At 35.9% G+C, this 16,981-nt stretch overlaps 1 protein-coding gene across 1 annotated transcript in view; it reads left to right on the forward strand.

The window, feature by feature from the left end:
• Window positions 1-13,990, forward strand: part of LOC110096756 (truncated transcription factor CAULIFLOWER A) — a 41,969-nt gene extending 27,979 nt beyond the window's left edge. Inside the window, 2 exon segments of the mRNA XM_028697981.1 lie at window positions 13,479-13,520; window positions 13,587-13,990. Coding sequence (XP_028553814.1) covers window positions 13,479-13,520; window positions 13,587-13,742 — 198 coding nt within the window. The 3' untranslated portion in view covers window positions 13,743-13,990.
• The last annotated feature ends 2,991 nt before the right edge of the window (window positions 13,991-16,981 follow it).

A 16,981-nucleotide genomic window follows, 5' to 3' on the forward strand; every position in this document is an offset into this window, starting at 1 on the left:
TGTGGCTGGGGTAGATCCTAGGTTGGGTGATTAGTTAGAGCTATCTAAAAATTTGAATTTGTTGAGGCATAAGGGAAATTTGGATTAAAGTTTAAATATTAATATATTAATAATTTTAGTTAAATAATCCATTGACTTGTTGACCAGTTAATGGTGACTAGGATGTGCATGAGGGAGGTCAAGAGTGCTACAAGACATCATGCCAAGGAATTTGAAGTCAAGGGTTTAGAATTGAGAGCAAATGCATGATATTTGAAGGGTTTTGACCTCTTCAAATGGGTTGACCAAGTCAACCCAAAGAAGTTTAACTTAGATGAATTTTGGATATGTCAAGGGTGTATATTTGACCAATTTTGATGGGTTGAATTGATTCAAAATAGCTTGAATGGTTAAAATTGATAAGTGTTGTGTTAAAGGGTTGATTCGGTCAATTATAGTTGACTTAGTCAACTTGGTTAGACCATGGGTTGGGTTTAGGTTGAATAAATTCAAATGGGTATTTTGAGGTCTCAATGGAAGTGATTTCATGTATTAGGTTGGTCATTTGGATTGAAAATGGATGTTTAAATCCATTAAGGGCATTTTGGTCAACCATGGTTGACTTGGTCAACCAGGTCAAACCAAAGAGTAAGTTTGGGTTCAATGTGTTCCTAAAGTCATTTAGGATCCATTGGAATGACATTTGGAGAAGATTTCAAAGGTTGATAAGTCAAATCAAGTTGAATTTAGGCCAAAAGTCCAAAAATCCCCCTTTAAAGGCATTTTGGTCATTTTGATCTCAAGTCAATTATGGGTCAAATTGAATCTAAAAAGATGTGGATTATCGCTTAACAAGTCAATATCAAGGTATTAGGAGTGATCATAAGATTTGATGGGGGCTCCAAAGTCAAATTCCACTAGGTGAAAAGCTCAATGGCATTGATTGTAAATATTTGAATGTTTTGTAACCTTTGGAGTTGAATTAAGTTTATGGGGTTAGAGTCCTCCAAATGAGCTCAAATTTGGATGGTAGCCTCTAGAGATATGTCATATCAATATGAAATTGATAGACTCTGAATCATAGGTCATTTGACTGAGTTTTAAAATGTTTGAAAAATTCTTGGAAAAGGCTTTCAGGACAAGGCCTTTGAACCTAGGATTTTTGTTTGGATTTCAGGGTTTGAATTGGGTTTTGAATTTGAATGAGTGGAGTTGAATTACCCATATCATCTATAACCATTTGAGAGGATTATGAATGATAGGATGGGATTAAAGTTTGATAGAAGTACAATTAAGGTTTGAACTGGATTTGAGATCAGGATAGGTTTAAAATCTTGATAGATTTGAAATTTAGATTTGATTTGAAAATTGAATTGATTGAGGTTTAGATTGGTCTATAATAATCAGAGATCTAGATTGATTTGAATCTGGGTTGTTCCTAGAGCCTGGAGGGATTCTAAGATCTAGAATCTAGAAAGGTTCTAGGATCTGGATAAATCTTCAAGTTTGGAATCTAGAAGGATCCTAGGACCTAGAATAGATCCTAAGGTCTGGGGTCTAGAAGGATCCTAGGACGTAGAATGAATCCTAAGGTCTGGATCTAGGAGAATCCTAGAGTTTAGGTTGATCTAGAAGAGTCCTAGGGTCTAGAGTAGATCCTAGGGTCTGAGTCTGGAAGGGTCTTAGTGATCTCATACAAAAATGAGGTTAACAAGGCACTTGGATATTTGGGAAACATTTAAAAAATGTTTGTGAACCCCTCCTGTTGAGATAAACATTCAACACGACCATCATCGGGGTGTTTGGGGGCATTTTATATTTGTTTGTTGAATCTTGTCGACTCTTATTACTTAGGAGGATCGGGTTCGAATTTAATAGCCCGCGCAGCATCCCTAGACTTCACGTGTGTACTAATAACACGCTCGCCAATGTCCATGCGAGTTTCAAATTATATTTACCCATTATGTACCTATGTGCATAGAAACTACGGTGTACTTGTGCGGGGTATTTTGAAATATTTGTAGACGCCTTCGGTCCGCTTGCATAGAAGTTGCGGATCCGGTGGCGGGAATTGTCTTGACATTATGAGGCATCTCCTCATCTTGATGTTGACTCCTCCTTTCTCATTCACCGGGGAGGTTCTTCTTGAAATCCATGGCCACTGCCTTTTGGAAATATTCGGAGAAGAACTCGTATGTATTGCTGATCATCTATAACATCTTGTAGTAACCTACATCTGTTATATATCTTCTGTCTTTGCTTGCAGTGGAACAATATATTTCCCTGTCATTGAGTTACTATTGACCGCACAAATGTATTTGCATTTGCTGCGAATTATATCTACGTGTTTGTAAAGAAATATCCTCCTATGCATGTAATCTTAATGTATTCATAGCGTTGTTATGGTTCTCCATATGTATTCGCTGAATAGTTGTCGCATTCACGACGCTTCCAATGTTATTGCTTCTTGATAAGCTAGGGGGATTGACATGTCCGCTTGAAATTGAATTGTTATTAATCACCACTAGAGGGAATTAGCCGTAGGGAAGTTACACCAATCATCTTGGATGTTATCTTTAAATCCTCGGCATATGAGCACAACAAGCTGGTTCTTCTTGATACTTTGAACGAATCAGTGAATATACCATGGTTTTCCCTTTTAGCAAATGCATAATTGTTGAGGAACTACACACGATCATCATCCTCTAATTCGTCTAATGTCAATACTTCTTTCTTTTTATTAACCACTTTTGCAATCATTGGTGCAATATAATCTCTCAGAATTATTACTGAGATTATATTTCGTATGCTTCCAAGGGTCGGAAAGGCAAACACATTCCCCTGCTTGTTTTGTTCTGCTTCCTCTCCTTCCAAATGTCACTTGGCATAAATTAAAGTTTCTTGGACATTGTCTCAAACTTGAGTTTCCCTTGAGATGCACCAAGTGTTTCCAAACCAAACCTCTTTATCTGAAGGATTTTAAACATATCTGCCATGAGTCTTTTACATCAAAGTTATTAGAAAATATTATCTCATGTTTCTGAATCAGATTCTTTTATACTTTTATTTTCATAGACATGCTGCAAAAGAGTTATTTATTCAAATAGTTACAGTCGCATGACAACATTCAATTCATATTCAAGCCAAGCTCAATATGCAAGTTCGATCCAAGTCCAAGTTCAAATCAACTTCTTCTTGGTTGAGTTTGATTCAAGTCCAAAATGGGTCCAAATCATTTGAGTTTCGATCCATAAAGTTCAAGTTCTGGGTATTCAAGTTCAGTTCAAGTCCAATGCCTTCGTTTGAGTCCCTGACTTAGTTCATTTGATTGTAGCTCGAGTTCATGTCCAGACTTAGTTCAGGCTCATAATGAGCCTCTTCCATTCATTCAAGCCCCCTGTACTTTGAATTTTATCTTGAGTTCATATTCTTTGGTTCAAGCTTTTGAATTTAGTTCGAGTTCAATTTTCAAATCATTTGACTTCAGCTCACACTCAATTTGTAAGCTCACTTTGAGTCCAGCTCAGGTTCTTATGATTGTTGCAATGTATTTCTTCTTGGTTAATTTTGATTTAAAGTTCTTTATAGTCAAGTTTGAATTCAAGTCTTTTTGTTCGAATAAGTCCAAATCAAGTTCATCTCATTATTCATTTGGGTCCAAATTCAAGTATGAGTGCGTTCTTATTTTCACCCGAAATTTCGGCAGCCTCCCGGCGTCTCCCCCATTTAGGAGAAAACTACGGAAAATTGGGCCTCCCGCCATGCTAGAGACAAGCGTGTACGGTAGGTGCTCTCTTGCGAGGGAAAAATTATTACATCCAGTGAAAATACCGAGCAATACTGAGCATCCCGAGTGTATCGAGCGCGCTGTACCGAGCACTTTAGTGACGTGGCATTTTGTTATTAGTTTCTGGATGCATTCGGTAACCTGACGGAATAATTACTCCTTGCGAGGACACCGCGGCCGTGTAAAGTCTTTGTCCCCACCACGTTAGAGAAAAACGTGTATGGGTATTCGGTACCTGTTGCAAAAAAGCAGTTCTTTCCCCGGGAGCGGGTACTTATGAATATACCGGTCTCGCCGTAGGTGCCGCACCGGGTTCCCTTCCCACCACGCTAGAGAAAAGCGTGTATGGGCGGTTTGCCGGCCCGACACGAACGTCGAGGTAAGAGGGCATGAAAATCGATGCAACATTTTTTTTTTTAATTTCTTTTTCCCTTTTTTTTTCTTTTTTTTTTTAACTATACATATATCCACCTCTTCCTCTTCTTTTTTTACTTTTTACATACATACCTACACATAAATAACTTTTTACCAAAACTAGTGTTGACAATGGCAATTACTACTGCTACCACAAGCAATGATAATAGTTATTTTAGTTAATAACACAATAATAGCAAAACTGACTAATGATGCCATACACAAAAATAGCAAGATCAAATGAATTTTTGCAAAAGATTTTAACCTGTTGAGAGACTAATGACTAAATAAACAAGGGTGTGGATTTGCTAATTGGTTGAAGCAATGGTTTTCTCTGAGTGGGCTGTTTAGTGGGTTTGGCAATGGAGTTGATTTGGGTTTGGTTGAAAGGCTATAGAGGGGCTGATTTGAAGAGAAGTTTTTTCTACAGATTTTTAGAAGAAAAGTATGGGCTTTCGGCTGTTTGAGATGTTAGGGGAGATGGGCCTTTGCAAATGAATCCAAATTTAAGAGATAGGGATTGCTGTATGTTGATTTGGAGTTAGTGGGCTGTTTAGTAGTGGAAGGTTTGATGGGCTTTGGAGTATGAGAGTTTTGGCCCTTGAGTTTGAAGTGAGGAAGAGTTTGAATGGGCTGCAAGAAATATAAGCTTGCTGTATCAGAGCAAGGCCCTTTAACACTAAAATCTATTTGGAGAAGAATCTTGCTAGGACAAATCAGATGGAATGATTACTAAGACCAGGGTGGAACAGCTTTAACAGAGAAAGGGAATGGTTTGGCTTGACGTGAATAGACCTCAGCTGATTGGAAAACGTGAGGGTGATCATGTGAAAGGTAAATTTTTGTCTTCTCACCGTTGGCTGCAAGCAAGGTAGAGAATGGGACTAGCTTAGCGTTGCCTTCAAATACAGTTAAAAAAAATGATTGAAGTAGCGTTGATGGTAACAGGTTGACAAAGGAACGGAGAGCAAAGGAATTCGTGGACGAAGGTTACAGGTATAGTGGTTTACTTGCTCAGTTCATGAGTGTATAGCTTGGTGAATATGAAGATATGAATCTGCTAGATTGAAGGGTTGGAATGAGCTGTGGTTGGCTGCAGGCAGAGGGACGGCTGGAGAAGGCTCCTGTGGACGGAAGGGTGGAGAGGCAAGCAAACAGTGAAGGGATTCTTGGGGAAGAAAAACGAAAGCTGAGGTTGTGGATTTGCGGCTATAACAAACCTGAGGGGGAGTCGGTTGAGTGTTCCTGCGAAGGAATTGGAGCGGACTGCTCTAAGACTTGTTTGATCTAGTTGCTGGAAGGAGTGGAGTTTAGTTTGGAGAGAAAGCTGTTATGGTGTTGTGGAATGGTTTTTGCTGAAGAAGAAAAGGGAGAATCAGGGTGGAAAGTCATTGCTAGAGAGTGACTTTATGATTTCAAACTCCCATTTTTTTTATCATTATTTTTCTTGCTGATGGGATAGGATATGGACAGGATTTGTGATGTGAAACTGGCAGCTAGGCAGAGATTTTGAGCAGGATATGGGCTGCTGGTACAACCGGATTTTAACAGGATAAGGACAGATTTTGGGGCTGGTACAGCAGGATACTAGCAGGTTTTGGGTGATGTGGCAGCTGCTACCTTTTGAGGGATTTAATATGGATTTAGGTGACATGTAAGCCACTTGCATTGGATTTGCATATATGCAAAGGCCAACATGGCAGGAGATTGTTTGAGAATGGATCCTAGTAATATTTTCAACCATGCATTAGCTCTATGTGAGCTGAAGTAAATTTTAATTTGTCCACCCTGACAAACTGTTGCGGAGGATGTATAGATTTTGTGCTTTAAGTGTTTGATGGTTTGATTTCAATTTTAAAATATTTGGATCTTAGGACTTTTGGTGTTTGAGTAAAACTTGGAAGACATTTGAAAGAATTTGTGAACCCTTTCAGTTGAAATAAGCATTCAACAAGGCCATCATCAAGATGAAGAAGGTCATTTCCATTTGATTAAACCTTGCGACCATATCAACTTGCCGATAAGGGATCAGATTTCGTAGGCTTTGTGCATTTATTACTGAATTCATATTGTTATAGGCCTTGAAAGCAATAACCGCTGCTTTGAAAAGAACTCCTTTTAAGATCTTCAGCATTGTAGATTTATTATTTTCGGTGTTTGTGGATACCAAAACTGCTTTCTTCCTAAGTATAGGACCAAGAAAAAATTTTGGAACACCCGGAAGTTTAATTCAAATTTGTTCAAACATCTATTTCATTCTACCATGAGGTGTCATTCTCCATACATCGAGTTGTTTTCGTATCCGACATACTCACAAATCTCAATCACCACTGTTGTAGGTGATATCTATACTTGTGTCCACAATGGTCCGTTGTATTTACGATATACCCACTATTTTTATCCACAAGTGGCTCGTGTTTATTTACAAGGATCCATTGTATTCACTACGACCCCCTGGAAATATTCATAGAAGAACCATTGTTCCTGCATCATATTCATCTTTCACTAATCTCAGGTGATTTGATGTACTTGTGTGCTAGGACGGATCTTCTACCATCAATTGACAGTATTGCCATTTCAATCTACAGGCAATGTTGCTAGTGTTGGAAGTTTCAATAATGCACATGGGGGACACTCATGCATTTTACAACTATCTTATTATCTTTGCAAGTTGGATGAACTCCACACATTACTAATTTCTTCATACATTTTGACCCCCATTTGTTGTAGCGCTCAATACACTTAACTGCATATTGATCTTGTGTTTGTAACAGATAGACATGATTGCTTGCATGTAGATGAGCCATGTTGAGTGTCACAAGTCTTCTATTTTCTCAACTAGAGGAAGAAAAGTGATGTTTGAATAACAAAGGATCTTTTATTTTGATTATTCAAGTCTCTTGTGATCGGAACTCGATGTTTGAATAACAAAGGATCTTTTATTTTGATTATTCAAGTCTCGTGTGATTGGACCCGAGTTCAAGTCATTTATTATTTGCATCCGAGTCCAGTTCAACATCATTTGCTCAAGCTTGTTTTGAGTTTGATTTCACATTCAAGACATGGCTCATTGAGGTTCAAATTCTAATTTTAATTTCATTTGCAAGTCTAGTGCGTATGCACTATGTCATATTCAAGTCCAAGTTCCACTTGAAGTTGTACAGTTCGAGCTAAAGTGTTTGTTCAGAGTTTTTTGAAGTCCTTGCAAGTTCAACTGCGTGCTCAAATTGATTTGAATTTGGCTCCAGTTTGATCTTATTTTACTTGGGTTTGACCTTTTATTCATCATTTAGATTTTTTTCAGCTTCAAGTCCACAAGTTCATTTAAGTCCAAATCAGGTTCAAGTATGGTCTCCATTCACCCAAAATTTTAGCAACCTCCCGGCGTCTCCCCCGTTTAGGGAAAAATTATAGAAAATTGGGTCTTTCCATCACTCTAAGAAAAACGTGTATGGTAGGTGTCCTCAAACTGGGTCTTCAAATATACATTTTGCAAGAGAAAAGCAATTATTTCTCCGCGGTACAGAGCCGCGTACAGGTACTTAAGATTATCCTAGCCACGCTAAGAAAAGCGTACACTAGGCTTACCTTCCTCGTCGTTTGTGTCGCACCGGGTTCCCTCCTACCACGCTAAGAAAAACCTGTATGTGGTTAGCCGGCTTATCACACACGCCGAGGGCAGGATTTTAGGGTTTAAGGGTTGCTCACCTAAATCGTCGTATGCATTGCACCGGGTTCCCTCCTACCCACGCTAAGAAAAGTGTGTATAGGTGGTTTGTCGGCTCCACACACATTGAGGTAAGAGAGGGATTTTCTTTTTCTTTTTTTATTAATTATAATTAATTATGAATAACCTTAATTAATTATAAATAATTAGTATTAATTAATTTTAATTTAAAAGTATGATAGTTAATCATAATTAATTAATATTAACTTCAATTAAGATTAATCATAATTAATTAAAATTAATTATAATTATTACTTAAAATTAATCATAATTAAGCGTGCGAACGGAAGAAAGTTACCTTCTGAGCAAGCGAGCTTGTGTTTTTGCTTCCAATCAAAATGTCGGGACCTCCGATTCGATAGGAAGGTAAAGCCGTTGGAGGGGCGCAGCCGAACACATGGAGCCGAAGTGGCGACACAAGGTAGAAAGTTATCTTCACTGCAAGTGAGCTCCGATGTTGCCTTCGACCAAAGTGTCGTAACTTCCTATCCGACGAGCAGGAAGTCGTCAAAGGACGAAGTCGAACAGCACGAAAGAGCAGAAGAAACGATGCGAAAGGGTGAGAGATCGCGAGAGAAAGCCCCAGCTCTCTCGTTTCTCTGGTATTTAACGTAGTAGAGAGGTCGTGCGAACGACGTGTAGTCAATGTGCGAGCGACGTGGGAAGATCGTGCGAGCTGTGTCGACGACGTGCGGGGTATAGTCGGACAGGGCAGGTATGGGATTTTTTTTTTGTTCTGAGGTCAACATATACGTGAAAAGGTTGGAGTAACTCTAGTGGAAGATAGGATTAGAGTGAGCCACCTTAGATGGTTTGATCACATTAAATGGAGGCAATCTGATGACCCGGTTAGAAAAGTTGAGGTGTTAGATTTGATTTATGTTAAGAAAGGTAGAAGTAGATCTAATAAGACTTGGTTAAAAAATATTAGAAATGATCTTTATTTATTAGATTTAAATGAGAATTTGACTTTTAAGAGGACACACTGGCGGAAAAGGATTCATGTAGCCGACCCCACGTAGTGGGACAAAGGCTTGTTGTTGTTGTTGCATGCCCTAATTGTGCCCTAGGGGTGTCAATGTTTGGTATGACCCGAAAATCCGACCCGAAAATTTCAGGTCGGGTCAACCCGAACCCGAACTAGGTCATGTTCGGGTTAGAGATTTTGACCCGTTTGCAAAAACGGGACTGGTTCGGATTTGGTTAAAAAGTGTCGGGTCATATTCGGGTTCGACCTAAACCTGACCTAAAACCCATTTTTGACAGCCCTACTGTGGAAGTCGGTCCATTCCTCCTCCCACATCCTAATAGCAAGGCCAACTTGTAGATCCTACGCACCTCAATAGCTCCATTGCATCCCTTCCCCCCTCTTGTTCGCAACACCTGCCGCCTAGTACCTGCACCACTAAATCGTCATCTCCCAAGCTCCTCATCGACGACCAACACCTTAACCATCATCTTCCAGGCCGACTTCCAACCGCCCTCCCTACTATTGGTGCCACTTACTCCTATCCTCAACTTAACCCAACAACCTCTCTCAAGTTCCATACTGTCAATCAGCCCAAGATAATGTCAACCACCCTTTATTAACCACTGTTATTACACTCCTTTGGAGGCCAACCATCCAACCGTAGCCTTACGTTGGAGTAATGGACCAGGAAGTTTATTTTAAAAATGCGGTATAAGAGTGTTGATATCAAGAGACATGCCTCATAACATCGAAGAGTTGAAAATATCCTATGTACCTCCTATGTTGGAGTAATGGGCCATGAAGTTTATTTTAAAAGTGCGGGAATCATCAAGATGAGAATTTTAATTTTCTTATTGAATCTATCGAATTTAGAGAGATAATTCTTACAAGGATGTCTTAATATTACCCTCCAAGAATTCAAAATATGATATGAAAGTTAGGAGTTTGTGTTGTGATAACTAAACATTAAACTTAATATTTTCAGAAAATATGCTATCTAAAAAGCCCATTGGTGTCACTTAGAAATGGAAACTGTATGATTAGATGCATCATATATATTTTACTCAAATACATTAAAAACAATTGCTATGCAATAATGGAGGGAGAAGCTAAGCTTGAGAGCAATAGTGAAAATGGACTTTATGAAGTCAACCCTTTAGCTGATCAAGCCATAGAATCAAATTTGGACCTAAAGTACTAAAAGATGGTCGAAAAGATGCTATAATGGATTAGCTGAAAAAAACTTAGGTAGATCCTTGCCCAACTTTCATCCGCACTTCCTATCTAAAGATAAAGTTAAGAAAATAAAGACACATTTCTAAGAATTCAGGAAATACTTTGCTTTGATATACGTTGAGATGCTCGACTTATACCCTGATGTGACAATTCACAAATTAGCCATCAACCTGATGTATTACTTGTTAAATAAACTTTAAGAAGAATGAAATTGGAGATAAAAAAGATTGTTGATTTTGGAAATGAAAACTTTATTGAAGTTGGTTTCATTCAAGAAGAAATATATGCATATTGGAAAATCAATAGTGTATTGTGAAGAACAAAAATGATCAAAAACTTGTATCTGTAACCTAGTGTTAGAATTATTAGTTGATAACACTTGTAATTATGACATATTCTCTGTTATGGACAAATCGTTGGCTATAATCAGATCAGGATGACTTCTAACGATGAAAAACACGCATTATTCAGGATGTCTATTGATATATTATGCTATACAATCATGTTGTTTTGCTTGAAAAATTCAAGGGCTACTCATTAAAGGGCTATGACACACATCTTTAATGACATAATCCATCAAAAGTTGGAGTGTTATGTTAATGATCTTGTCAAGAGAAAACATTGCAAAGATCATCTTAATGATCTTTGAGTTGTATTTGAGAGAATTTAAAATTTTGAATTCAAAATGAATTCTCTTTCATATGCTTTTTTGAGATTTTCTCATAAAATTTTTTGGGGTATGAGGAATTGAAATTCACCCCAATAAAATCGAAGTGATCATCGAAATGCAAAGCCAAAAAGTCTTCGCCAACTTTGCTTTTTGTTGGGGAAGCTCACATTCATTTGACATTTCTTGTCAAACTGTCAGGTATATGTCAACCATTTGGGAAGTTAATCAAAATGATGTTCGTTTTAAATATGATAATGAATGTCAAGTGGCTTTTGATATTATCAAAAGATATATTTTAAGATCTCACATTCTCGTGGTGCCAATCATAGAGAAGTTGCATATCTTGTAAGTAGTAGCATTAGATGAATCTTTCAGAGCATTTGATGGAACAACATAATGAAGAAGATAATGAGAACGCTCTCTATTACATCAAACGAAGATTGATTGGAGCATAAGCATGATATTTTTTTAATTGAGAAGCACTGTTTGATGCTAATTTTTGTCACTTAAAAACTTCGTCGTTACATATTTTCTCATAAATTCATAAGAATACTTTGATTTCAAAAATTGAACCACTAAAGTTCTTGATGACAAAGCCGACAATTTAATGGCCTGGTGGGAAAATCATGTATGTTTCTCAAAAGGTGGTGAAATGATCTATTTTTGCAAAGTTTCTCTCCATATATCCAATCAATGCAGATTTAATCCTCAGTGTTGACTTATTCAAGGAACAGATTTTGCTCATTCACAAAAATGAGAAATTGTGAATCGGGAAAATGTATTTTGATTGAGTATCAAATATCAAAGTTGCCCAACCTCCAAACCTCCTAAAGACATGAGTCAGTATCATCTCATCTTCATAATGCTTCGTAGAGGGATAATGAGTTACTCATCCGACTTGATTAAGCCTCGAACCAATAATGAAACTAAGTATGAAACCTTAGTGGTAGGACTTGAGATTTCCATTTCTATAAAAATCCATATGATTCATATTTTTGGAAAATTTTAGCTTGTTATAATCAAGTATTTATAAGATCAACTAATCTGAGTGCACCAAGTCTGTTGTGTGATAGAGAAGGACAACTCAAATTTAAGGAAAATTTTTATAAGATGATAGTGAGTCCTGTAATGCTTTATTGCACAAAATGTTAGCCGTTAAAAGAGAAGTATAAAATTAAGTGTTTCAAATATGAGGATGCTCAGGTGGATAAGTGGGTTTACACTTAAAGATAGAATATGAAGCGAGTATATACGTGAAAAGGTTGTAGTAGCTCCATTTTCAAATAAGATTAAAGAGAGTTGCCTTCCGAAGACCTTGCTAGGAGAGTAGATGTATTTGATCCAACCTATGTTAAGAAAGCTAGAGGGAAACCTAAAAAATGGATTGTTAGAAAATTTTAAAAATGATATTTTTTTTTCTATTAGATTTAAATGTGAATTTGATTGTTTATAGAAGGACTAGAGGAGTTGTTTTTAGCCCCGAGATACATGAAGAATTAGAATATCTCACCAGTTTACTAGTTTTAGATTGATCACAAAATAGGGTTGTAATATCTAATAGGCATTTGAACATTCATTTGCCCACCCACTTTCATATGCAAGCTTTATAGATATGTACATCATCACATTTCTACATATGGTATGCTCATATAATCACATAAACCAACCAAAGGTTGTAATCTGATTGGTCTTCCATCATCCTTATTTGCACTATATATATATATATATATATATATATATATATATTAAAAGTCTTCTTCGATGCAATTGACATGCATATGAGAGATCAATGTTGAATCAGATGGTATCTTATTCAAGAAAAAAGTAAGATCATATTCTTGAAGTAGCTTAGAGGAATTGAAATTGTTGGTTGTGTTTTACCGAAGTGGCACATCACTTCTAATTTCTTACCAAATTAAGTTTTATTAACCTTTGTCATTTTATTTCATTTATGATGAATTTCCAACCAACTTGTTCTCTTTTTTCCCTTCTCTTCAATGCATTATAATAGTGTTGATATTTGGCTTGTATATAGAAAATAATTAGTTAGCATAAGGATTTATTATTTGTTTAAATAATATTCGAATCATATTTGAACATCTTTGAACATTGATTGAACAATGTTCCAACAATGTTCGATCAATGCTTGAACAATGTAAGAAGAGATCATTTATGGATCTTGTTCAAACTACGACTGAATAAGTTTCAAACATGATTCGAGTAATGATCGAATAACATTGTTTGAATATAATCATGTCTTTGAATATTTTTCAACCAAATTTTATTATTATTCGAACAACGTACGAATATAATTCGCACGCATATTTTAAAAAGAATTGAAATAAACTCTTTGATATTCTATTTAGGTTGACTTTACAACTCTATCAAAATGACATAAATAGTATCCATTTATGCTGAAGTTGTAGATGAACAAAGAAAATATCCAATTTAACTGATAATGTTAACAATGGAGAAAACTGTGACATTATTCTTCCAATATATTGAAATGTAAGTATAGTTGGGGTGCTTTAGTCCGAAATAAATTGTCAGCCATGTTTGCCCACTTTCTCCTTAATAGGATATCCACATCCACTTCGTTATTCGTGCAGAGTAATGGAGCCTGCTTTGCTTCTGCTTCTGCTTCTGCTTCAATTTTTCTTGACTCATATTTGGCTTCCACATTTGATTCTTGCAGGAGAAGTCCCTGCTAGAGAATAAGATTGAACTTGAGAACAAGGTATGTAGATCTTGCTATCAAGATGATAATATATATGAAGTGATGCTTTCTCTACTTTTCGGACAGATTATTGAGAACAACAACGCAATAATGATGGCAAAGCAAATGCAAGCCAAAGAGCAAGGTCGTGACCAAGCGAGCTCTTCCACGCCACCTACCTTACTGCTGCTAAACTCCCTTTCCACAACCTTGCCGCCATGGATGCTTAGGCCTCCAAGCTGAAGATTGAGACCTACAATTCTGAATGTTTCTGCTCATAAGGTACTGTGTGAGCCATGGCTTCATCTTTACAATTTCAGTGCATTTGAGGTCCCCTCTTTTTGTATAAAATGTCTAAACAATACTAAATTAAGTTATAGTGTGCCTGTTGTTAATGTAAATATTGTAATTACTGTATATGATCCTTTATTGTAACATATTTATAACTGGGTTTTTGTTAGTGGTATTTAAGCTATATAACTTCTTTATTATTATTATTATTATTATTTTCTGATGTCTATGCAAAATACTCAAAAATCTGTCTCTTCCAGTTTCATCTTGATTGTTGGTTTAAGTAGTTAAGTTAGATTTAATTTAAGCACAAAACAACAATCAATGATCCTCTCATTGAAAAGAAGAATTCTCTCAATTTCACCGAGTTTGGGATAAAATAAACATCAAAATTACGTGAACCAATAACCTTCTTATGGACCTCAAATGTATAGTTCAGTATTCGATTACTTATTTAAAATCAACATCAAGCTCATTTAGTATGCGAGTCTCATATTGGAAATAAATTGTATTGCTTAGACTAAGGACTATTATTTGAAGAAATTTTTATTGACACCAATATAGTCGAATTCCTTAACATTAATGGCTAAATCATAAGACCCAGCTAGCTCTTAAATTAAAATAACCTAATTTTTATTGCATTTGCATAAAGACCATTGTGTTAAGTTTTTCAAAACTCTTAGGCGAGTTTATATGGCAATTCTTTTAAAAAATGATAATAAAATCAATGTCCAGCTTTCTTAGCTTTTCATAAGGTAGTAAGGTATCAGTCCTTTCCAATTAATTGCTTTAAATTTAAGTTTAAGATTTTGTTTGAGACAACTTCTTTGTATTTAGGAAACTGCTTTAGAATTCAGGAAATGTATCCTTTAATTATGATAATATATGTCATATTTCATCATATAATTAGACTGTTTATTAAATATTTAAATATTATATTAAATATTTAATGATATAATGTTTGATTAAATATTTAATTAAAACCTATAATACACAAACAAATTTATATCGTTACAAATGTTTACATAAGCTTTAATTAAATTATTAAACTTAAATAATTTAATTAGTTATAACATTTAATTAATATTTTATTTAAAACTTATAGCATTTTTATGTAATATTTTTTATACGTTTATATTTAATTTTAAGTAATAAATATGTTAAAATTTATTAATATAAAACAAAACTTAATATTTATTAGTAAATTAATATATTTATAATTTTAAAATGTATATTTAATAGTTATTACTTATTACATTAAATCAATATACTATTTAAATTTTATCATATCATTTCTAATTTTATAAATATTTAATAAAAATATCTTTAAATTTTTATACTTTTAAATAAAAAAATTTTACATATTCATTCACTGGGATTCAAACCTAAACCAGTTGAATGCTCACCAAATGAATGCAAGCAAGATGCTGCAGAAGTTTACTAAAATGTATATTTATAAAATGAATCATGTAATATATTTTTATATTTTCTTAAAAAAAAAACACCAAATAGATTAGTATTTTCTTAAGAAAATACTAAATTATTTGACATTTTTACTCTTTCATAAATTTTCTTTAAAGTAAGCTTCTTTTAAGCTACTTTTTAAATTTTTATCAAAGAGAATAGAAAGGAACGCATTTCGTCTTGGTCTATTGATTGTGAGTTTTGACTGTCAATTAAGAGGGCTTGGATTGAAATTTTGAATATGTAAATTGTAATATATATTGTTGTGGGCTAGAATATACGCGACAATAGAGTTTAATTTCTACGTCTTACCGTTGCACGGATATCCAGCTCACACACAGAGAACACAAAATTTTTTACTTGGAAAATTCTGAAAAGAGGAAAAACCGTAGAGTCTAACCTAGTTGAAAAGATTCCACTAGAATTTGAATTGAGTATAGTGGGCTGACTTGTCCTTGAGGGCGATTAGATTACAAATGTCAATCGTATGGTTGAAGTTTAGTGTCAAATCTGGTGTCACTTGGAAGTTCGGGCCTCAAGTGGTGGTCAGGCAGAATTCTGGGCCTTAGGTGGTGGTTTGGCGGAGCTCAGGGCCTCAAGTGGAGGTCTAACGGAGGTGAGGGCCTCAAGTGGTAATCCGACGGAGGTTAGGGCCTCAAGTGGTGGTCCGACAGAACTTAGGGCCTCAAGTGGTGGCTCGATGAATGTGAGGGCCTCAGGTGGTAGTCCGATGAAGGTGAGGGCCTCAAGCGGTGGTCCGACGAAGGTGAGGGCCTCAGAAGGTGGCCCGGCGAGAGTGAGGGCCTCAAGTGGTGATTTGACGGAGCAACAATGTCAGGCGGTGGTCCGACGGAACTCAAGAGATAGTCGAGGAGCTTCTTCCTTTTTCTTCTCTTTTTCCTTATCTTCTCTTATTCTCTTCTTGCTTGGGTCTATTTTCAAGAGAAATGAGTGGTCTATTTATAGATTTATGGAGTGACATGACCCATAAATAGGTGAGAGATTAAGGGTAAATGGGAAGTGGTTGGATGAACGGCCGATATTGAATCCCATGATCAATGACCATTTGATGGACATATGAATGTTTTAGTGATGTCGGAATTTTGTGATCTTGAGCTCGTTGGATTCGTCTCGTCGAGCCGCTCGATTCGACTATAAGCATGTTATGTTTGGAAACGGTTTGATAATCCAAATTGTGGTTTGAAACTTCCAAAAGCACTTCTAACATTTGATTTGGACCTGTTTCGGCTTGGATTGGGTTGAATTTGGTGTCGTTGGGTTTGTATTCTCGAGACACAATCAGTTCGATTGTAAGTTTGTTAAAATCGGAGTTCGGATGGTCCCAATTTTAATTTCAAAAGTTTCCAACTTGGTTTTGCATTGATATTCGTGCCCGATCAAGATAATTTTTTTGATGATATATATATAATGATATCTTTTAACGATAAAAAGGGGCGGACATATCTTCTACACAAAGCTAAGGAAACAGAATATCTTTTTATTATTATTATTTTTATTCTCTCATTTGCTATGGGAGCGAATCTCTTCTATTTATGGCTCTAGTGTTTTCTTAACCGAAAGTTGAGAATCCAATTCTTCATCTTGTTACGTGGCCCTGACAATTCTTTATTTGCTAAATTATTTTTTAAGAAAATGCCCAATTGATAATGATAAAATATTGAAAATTTTATCTAGTAGGCTTCGTAGAGCAAATATAGTGTAGGTTG

The sequence above is a fragment of the Dendrobium catenatum genome, unplaced genomic scaffold (genome assembly GCF_001605985.2).
Source record: "Dendrobium catenatum unplaced genomic scaffold, ASM160598v2 fragScaff_scaffold_1023, whole genome shotgun sequence".
Taxonomy (NCBI): domain Eukaryota; kingdom Viridiplantae; phylum Streptophyta; class Magnoliopsida; order Asparagales; family Orchidaceae; genus Dendrobium; species Dendrobium catenatum.